The following is an 8,435-nucleotide window of genomic DNA, read 5'->3' as shown; positions in this document are numbered from 1 at the left end:
CTTTGTTGGTATCCAATGTCTTAGCCTTATCATTTCAGTACACCAATTATTTATCTAGTTCCTATTGAAAGAAATATAATTTGATATTTTTTGAAGAAATAGTAATTAATATATGTGCAAAGCTTGCATATTTTGGTGTAAATCACGATTATTTATGTGCACAAAATTTTTATGTCAAAATTTATAACCAAACCAGGAAAGCAAAAGTAACCAAAAAAAAATGAGAAAAGGTCTTGACAGAATATCCCAAAATTTATTAACCAACAAAATCCCTCCAGAAATGCGCCAACTTCTACATACCAAAACTTTTGAGAAGATGAGCACCAAGCATTAAAATCGGGTGTCGGATTTACATTGTGGAATTTACACGATACGAGGAATAAACGTTAACGTTCAACTGCATAATGCTTAAATACATTTACACATCTCTGGTGGCAGAAGAGAAGCATCATCCACACCCAACCATCTTCCAACATTGGCCTGCAATCAAAGAAAAAAAAGAAGAGAATATTATAGCACCTCAACATATTCAGAAACATTTTTGGAGTTGAATCATAAAATCGAGCGACTTACCATCTCTCAAGGCGTGTTTATCGCACTCCATGAAACAAGAGATCAAATATTATTTTATTTCACAGATGAAGAGGGTAAATATAACATGGATTATTATCATGAAGTATATGCTCCTCTCTACACCTTGTACTCTCTCAAAAGTATAAAAAATTCTCTCGAGTGAAAGCATCATTTCAGATTCATTGCTGCAGCCATATTTCTTAATTTCTGAGCTATTTCTGAGAACGATGGCCTCTCTGCCGGATCAGAACCCCAGCAACTTTCCATCAACAACTTCCATTCCGGGTCACACCATGTAGGGATTTGTGGGCGCAAAGTGTTGTTCACAATCCCTCCTACAAACCATAAGAGAGCTTTAAGACAACTAACTTGCCATTGTTAAACATTGGACATAGACGGTTCTACTATCTGAAACAAGAGTATCTTATTATACACTGTGTCAAACTTGGTATATACAAAAAAATACTACTATAGCATGCTAGATTATCATTCCAAAACAAAAAAAAATATCAAGAGTAAATGCTACAATAATGCAGAAGATAATCATTGACCCCCTGAATATTGTCAAAACTCAATCTCTAAGAATTCTTTAGTAGGGAGGCTTCCATACTATGCTCTGTACAAGAAAACAGCACCCCTAAAATTTTGCATTTCTTGGCTTTAGACTAGACTGCAGTACACCAGAGAGTGCATTTCAAAAAAAGTGGTGCACTGCTAAATAATAATTCCATACCAATTATAGAAGCACAGTGCATATCGGTATATGGCTCATCACCAGTAAGTAGCTCCCACATGACAATCCCGAATGAGTAAACATCAATCTGTCATAGGAAAACAGATTAATAGTGTAAGTGATTCATGAGATTTTCTGGGTTTTCTTGTTTACTTTAGGGGTGTTCTTACTTGTTTCTTCTTTACTCGGTTGGGCTTGTTTTATTCAGGAGTGTGAGGGGGGGAGGGGTGACTGAAATTTGACAGTCCTTACCTTTTCTGTCACCATGTTACTTTTTCCACTCAGGAGTTCAGGTGCCATCCACGGTAATGTCCCACGAACACCTCCCGACACTAAAGTATTTTGTTTTACCTTCGATAAGCCCAGGTCGCCAATCTAAATTTTAATTCAATAAGAACAAAATCAGCTCTCATAAAAATATAAACTGAAACAACCATTCACTAACCAATTCAAAAGGAAAGCACAAAATAGTTAGGATTTTGGATGCCCAAACACAGTCACATCAGCATAAACTCGTGAACAATAATCAGCTGGAGCATAAGCTGTAGTCCAAAAGATCTTCCAGAATTCTTATTAAACTTATGAACTGCAATAAGCCACTGCACAGAGAATGCTGATGGACGAAAAAGAATTTCAGGAGTTTTTAGTAAGCCAGTCAACCAACCTTGCACACTGGACGATGCGGGTCTCTCATGTTTACCAGTAGATTTTCACATTTTAGGTCAAAATGAACAATATTTTTTCCATGGAGGTACTCCATACCAAATGCAGCATCCATTGCAATTATGAGTCTCTTACGTCTATCAATTGTTCTGCTCATAGAGTAAATTAAAACAGAATCAGATATATAATATATAATGAGAATATGCAGGACAATAAGAAAAGTACTGTACCTGTCCTTTTTTTGAAGAAATTGTTTCAAGGATCCATTAACCATGAACTCTGTCACAGTTGCTAAGGATCCATCAGGACCATCACGAACCACCCCATAGAAAGAGACAACATTTGGGTGGTGTAACGAACTTAGTATCAGAGCTTCCTTCCAAAAATCAGCAATCTACACATCATGTAGGTGAAATCAGAATTCAAGGAAAAATGAAATGCCTTTTAAGGGGGTGAGTGGACCATTTCTAACATTTCCTAACATCACATCTAACACCATAATAAAGCTCATATAACTTACTGAATGAAAACGATCCAATCATAAGAGAAAGAAACCTTTAACGGAAAGCAAAATGCTCAGTACGGAGGAAAAATAATGACTATTGACTATCATCCAAGAAAATTTCTCCAACATGTGTTTCTCCACTAAACTAATGATCTAGTGAATCTTACATGCATTGTGATACCAATCAGCCTCCTCCTTGGAAGGTTTACTGTCAAGGCAGCCAAAGAGGGGATAATTTCTGTGCTCTGTACGTTAGATTAGTTATATGGTAATTGGGAGAACGGAATGATGTTACAGACCATGATGAAGATGAGATAAAAGCTGTGGACATTAGAAGCAGCCATGATTGCCCGCTACAGATGGTGGGATGTTCCAACCGCAAGGAAGAAGAGAAGGTGCTGGACGTGTGATGTTGAACAGCCGTTAATTCTATATTGCCTTTATCCTTTATTGTCTTGTAACTATGAGTTGATGCTACCTTGAGTTCAGAGCGGGAGTTTCATCTATTCAAAACTTGTGTATACTGCAGCAACCGTAGCCTTCAATGAAGAAGAATTTTCAACAACACTTCCCATTCAAATAATCAATAACTCCCTACAAGTGATGGATTTCTTTTGGTCACGTGATTTAAGAAAATGATATTTATAGAGTTGAGTGGAGAGGGTGTGGAGTAGAGAAGAAAAGAGGTATAAGTAGAAGAGAGAATAGATGAGTTTTTATTTTGCTAAAAATGGAAATTGATCACTAGAAGTGGGACAACCATAAAAGGAACATCAATCAATTGTAATGGGACGGAGAGAGTACATTTCATACTCAACCAATTCAACATTGTCTTCGCCTTTCCTTCTAACATTTTGATGTGGTCCTTCTAACATTTTGATGCGGTGAGTGTGGAGCAATGGTGGTGACAAGAAGCGCCGATACGCGTTTTTTTGGTGGAGTATGATGCTTGAGGATGTGCTTTGAGTGCAGTCCTTATGCAAGGTCGATAGCCCATTGCTTATTTAAGCAAAACATATCTCTGCACGATCGCTGTCCAAATTTGCATACGAGAAGGGACTGATGACCTTAGTTCCCGCAATCTAGCATTGGAGGCCCTATTTGCTTGGACGAAAATTTATCATTCGCACAGAGTCAGACCAATATAGTTTGTATCAATTACTCACTCAACCATTGATGATACAGAATTTGGTGACCAAGCTTCTCAGGTATGATTACATTATCAATTTTAAGGAAGGGCCAGCAGATCGACAGCTAAGCATTTCACTCATGTGCATGGTATTATATATTACAAAGAAGGTGGGTGGTGAAAGAGAAATCAGAATAGATACGTAAATTTAGCTGAATTCCATGTCACTCCAACCAGCGCGTCCGCCAGCGCTTGCCAACCATATCATCATTTGGCTGCAAATGTTCATTGATCAAGAATGATGCAAAAAGTCATACATTTCCGTGGTTTGCCAGGTGTGTCGGCGCAACATGTACGAGACAAAATCACCAGCCAGATTATTGTCGCCGCCATTGTTGATTCCTACTCACATTTAGGATGACATTAGCATGAACTTCATATCCAGACTACCAAGGGTGGTGGAGTCAATTGCGTTTTAGTGGTGGTGGATCGATTTTCAAAATACAGGCACTTCCTCGCTCTTAAAAGCCCATTAACGAAAACAGTTGCACAATTGTTCATGAATGAAGTAGTACGACTACAAGGTCTCCCTAGTTCTATTGTGTACGATCGCCATCCTATTTTTCTAGTGCATTTTGGCAAGAGTTTCGAATGGCAACCACTTTGAGAATGAGTTATGCATATTATCGGGAGACTGTTAGCCAAACTGAAGTCTTGAGTCGGTATTTGGAAACCTATTAGAGGTGTTTTTCATCATCTGAACGCCCTAAGTAATGGAGTAAGTGGATGGCATGGGAGGAAAATATGGCTTAAACACAAAAATCATTTTATTATTTCTGAACCACCCATCGTCCTCAACCCAAGATATAGGCAATTAGTATCAATAAAAATCTCTTTTGCATGCAAAGGAGAACTAGGAATACATCCTGTTACCAGCGCAAGATTACTAAATAAATAGGCATGATGCAAAAAAGGCATACCAGGCGTTCCCTTTCAGAGGGTCTTCCAGAAAAGCAGCTGGCTTTTATTCTTTTTATGGCTACATCTGATCCTTTCCACTTCCCATGGAATACAGCACCATAAGTTCCAGAACCTAATTCCCGAATTTCCTCCAGATCTTCATTTCTTATTGTCTATAGAATTAAACAAACACATATTTAGCAAAGGTAGCACATCAGAGGATTTTGATCAATTAAATATGCAAATGTACTTGGTGAAGAAAGTGATATTTCCAATAGCATATAACTATGCAATTGGGAGGAATAAAAGCAATCAACAGCAGTTATAATGAGCATAACATCAATAACATAGATGAGAACCTGCAAACCTCGGTCAAGTGCTTCTGCCTCAGCTTTTGTCATCTCTATCTCAGAGTGGTCAACATTGTCATTATCAGAATCTACCTCCAGCTCCATGTTGCCATCCTACAAAAAAAATGTTATTTTAAAAGTACAACCATAAATGCACTAGGATTAGTACACTTGATTCTTACTACATTTTTTTGGTTTTGAGCATCCTCCTTTGTATCAGTATCATGCACACTGCCCAAATCAGAGTCTTCTTGAACTTTAGCTTTCACCTCCTTCAAAGTCTGTAACGTTGCCTCCTTCACAGACGCAATTAACTCAGGCAAGAATTCCAATCTTTCATCTTGCTGCTCAGGAGCACCAGCATTAGTTTCATCACCATTTAAAGCATCACCATTTTCAATTGCAGATTTTGGAACATCGGAACTTATGACTGTCGATGATGCTGAAGCATCTGACTTCATGTCAATGGACGCATGAACACAAGAACCTTTGGCCACAGCTCCATTATTTTTCTCATTGCTCCCATCATATGCACCATTCTCATTCCTGATAGCTGATTTATTAGTTTCACTGCCACTCCAGGAACCTATTACAGAAGCAGCAACGTTCACAGCCACTGATGTATCATCAACTAGTGAGACTGGATCAGACATAGTAAATGGATCTTTAGAAGTGACTGGTGTAGCCAACACAGCTGCTGATTGGACAGGTTCCACATTACATGGATGGGGGTTCTCCAAAGTGTATTTGTTAGGAGGAAGTTTCACAGCCTGTATATGAGGAAAGTCTGACATAAGAGAACCATCATAGCCCACAACTTTCTGCGATGACTCTGCCCAGGGACTCTGATTCTCTAAACCAGTTCTCACCCTGGGACTTCCCTCCAGAGCACCACGAATGAAACCCATTGGAATAGAGCCATTAACTAGCTGAGAAGAAACCGGCGTTTCATAAGAGGGACCGCCCTGCAATGGACTATGAACATTTCTCCACAGAGGTTGTGTAGGAATATGGCCATGAGGAACCTGGTACACATTATCAGTTCCATATGTGTAGGGAGCATTCCCAAAGCGAGCACTCCGCTCCTCTGCGGGGGGCAAATGGACCTGTGATCCTGTTGCTGCAGCTTGGTCCTGAAACCCTTGACTGCCATAGTCAACTCCAGGACGAGGATAGCGTTGATCATCATGATGGATGTAGTTTGATTGCATTTGGTGCCCGTCACATACATTACCATGCCCGAGTGGAACATTCATCCCATTCTCCACAATATAACTATCAGCTAACCTTCCAGATACAGGTACAGATAGACGTGGTCTAGGTTCCTCTGTCCAAGGATTTGACTGATGCGGAGAATTCCATCCTCTTTCATGACCATGGGTTTCAGAATACATTGACCGAGGATCATTAGGTTCCCTGCTGTAAAAGGGAGGATTTAGGTTTCCCTCTGAATTCAACATGTATATGTCTCGGTGTCGAGGGCACTCAGAACAAGAACTAGGGACCTGAAGATATCCATTTCCCATGTTTGGTGGCTCCAAACGCGACTGCTCACCAGGCTTCCAAGAAGAATCAGGATAAACTTGATTTCTTTGATATGGCATCCGGCAATGATCACAAACACTGCTGGCGTCGTAAACATTGGACCCTTGGAGCATGTTGTTAACAGAGCCAGCTGGAATCAGCACCACATTGTCTGCATATGGTGGCTGTTGCTCATAAATAGAATGATTATTAATAGGAGGCCGGTTATAATCTTCAGGAACTCTATCGAAGTCTCCATATGGTGTTCGATAACGAGATGATGAAGGGGAAGTAGGAAATTCAGCAACTGGTCTCTGATCTAAAGGTTGTCGAGGAGAGTAATAAGCAGGACTCCATGGAGCCTCCATTTCATTATACCTTTGATTAACTGCTTGCTGGAGTTGCCCTGAGCCTGGATGAGGAATTGTCAAATGCCGCAGATTCATTTGAGCCATCGGTAATTCCATATTTCTCTGGCCATGGACACTGCCATCTAGATTCATTTGGGTAAAGTATTGCTCAGCAGATTGGACATCATCAAGTGATCCAACTAACAACGATTCACCAAGTGGCTTCCTCTCAGGAGACTCATTAAGGCTATTCAAGGCATCCACGTACCTCTTCTCATTGTCCCTTTCATCTCCATCTCCGAAATGTAAAGAACCATCTTGATCAGAATGGGCAAACAAAAAAATCCTCAACCTAGTAAACCCATCTACGGATCCCAACTTATCATACTCCTCCATCATATTAGTAACATCATCGTCGTTTACAACAGATACAAGAGCATCAAGATCCTCATCCGGCTGCTGGTATTTCAGCACAGTTACACCCTCATAAAGCTCCCTCATCTTCCCCATGAGCTCTTCATAAGTTATATCACGCTGAACACTCACAATCCGCGTCTCACCTCCAACATATCTAAGCTTCCCATCTTGAGGGCGGGGAAGTATACTACCACTGAAACTGCATAAGAATTTAATACGCTGACTTTCATCGCCACTCAGGACGCCTGCCGGGGTCATTGCAGGGCTATCCATCAACGACTGAGGTTAGCAGTTGTTGATCACTAATATTGGGTAGATTCAGATTCTAGTTGGCTCAGATTCTTCACCCCCTCAAGTGTACACATTGAATTCACACTTGAATGTCTTAACACTCATACGCTCCCAATCCAAATCCTAAAGCCCTAGTTCAAAGTTCACCAAATTCATACAAAGAGTTGAGAGAAAACATTTAAAGCATTTGAAAATTCAATGGGCCAATGGCAACACCAAAATCCACACTTCAACACATATTCATCCCAACATAACAAACTTTTATGCCACATAATTGAGCTTTCCAAGCATACTTAAATCCAGATTCAGATACACATGAAATCGAAAATACAGAAACAATCAGATTACCTGATAACAGGGGATTCCAACAACACCAGAGCCCTGAACTTTTAATTTTCTTCTCAAAACCCAAAAATCAAGAAAACCCCGGAAAATCCCCCAAACCTTGTGGATCGCTCGTAACCCTCCTTCAATAAAAAAACTAATGAATAAATAATAAAAAAGGGTCGTAAAATAGTGCGCTCTCCCTCAAAAAAACGGGCAAGGTAAAAACTAACAATGCCTAATTCATGCGAATACGATACATTGATGAGAGGGCGAGGGTGGGAGGAAAGCTTTTGAGTTTGGGGATGGTGAAGTTGCCAGGTTTGGGGACACGTGGCGGCGTTCTAGTTATTGGAAATTAGGCATCAATTTATCTGCTACAACCGCACATTCTTTATTAATATAAGCCTGCCTCTACTAATTCTGTTTCTAATTTCTTGGGAATGGAGGCTAATTTTTAATTGTAATTGGCCACAAAATTTAATTCTTTTCACTGGATCATATATTTACTTCAATAAATTACTACATCACTCTAATTATAATTTATAATGACAGTATGTTTTGACTGAATATACGACTCACGGATAAATTATATGTTACGTACCCTATGTAAACA

At 39.7% G+C, this 8,435-nt stretch overlaps 1 protein-coding gene across 4 annotated transcripts; it reads right to left on the bottom strand.

Moving 5' to 3' along the window:
- Window positions 1–233: 233 nt before the first annotated feature.
- On the bottom strand, window positions 234–8,176 carry LOC125194071 (RAF-like serine/threonine-protein kinase 20). 4 transcript variants are annotated; one of them, XM_048092076.2, is made up of 10 exons: window positions 7,844–8,175; window positions 5,096–7,626; window positions 4,923–5,027; window positions 4,584–4,736; window positions 2,200–2,363; window positions 1,971–2,118; window positions 1,559–1,681; window positions 1,307–1,394; window positions 574–908; window positions 234–480 (listed from the first exon to the last, which is right to left on the bottom strand). In XM_048092076.2, the coding sequence occupies exons 2-9, from the start codon at window positions 7,475–7,477 to the stop codon at window positions 742–744; spliced, it is 3,330 nt and encodes a 1,109-aa protein (XP_047948033.1). In that variant the 5' UTR covers window positions 7,478–7,626; window positions 7,844–8,175; the 3' UTR covers window positions 234–480; window positions 574–741. The 4 variants fall into 4 exon arrangements, with proteins under 4 accessions (XP_047948033.1, XP_047948034.1, XP_047948035.1 ...); XM_048092077.2 differs by having other exon boundaries at window positions 5,096–7,618; XM_048092078.2 differs by having other exon boundaries at window positions 5,099–7,626; window positions 7,844–8,174.
- Between the last annotated feature and the right edge of the window lie 259 nt (window positions 8,177–8,435).

The sequence above is a fragment of the Salvia hispanica genome, chromosome 4, assembly GCF_029641045.1.
Source record: "Salvia hispanica isolate PSC_SH4W2 chromosome 4, Shi_PSC_v1, whole genome shotgun sequence".
Taxonomy (NCBI): Eukaryota; Viridiplantae; Streptophyta; class Magnoliopsida; order Lamiales; family Lamiaceae; genus Salvia; species Salvia hispanica.
Note: the sequence above shows the minus strand (reverse complement) of the source record. Positions and strands in the feature narration are given on the sequence as shown.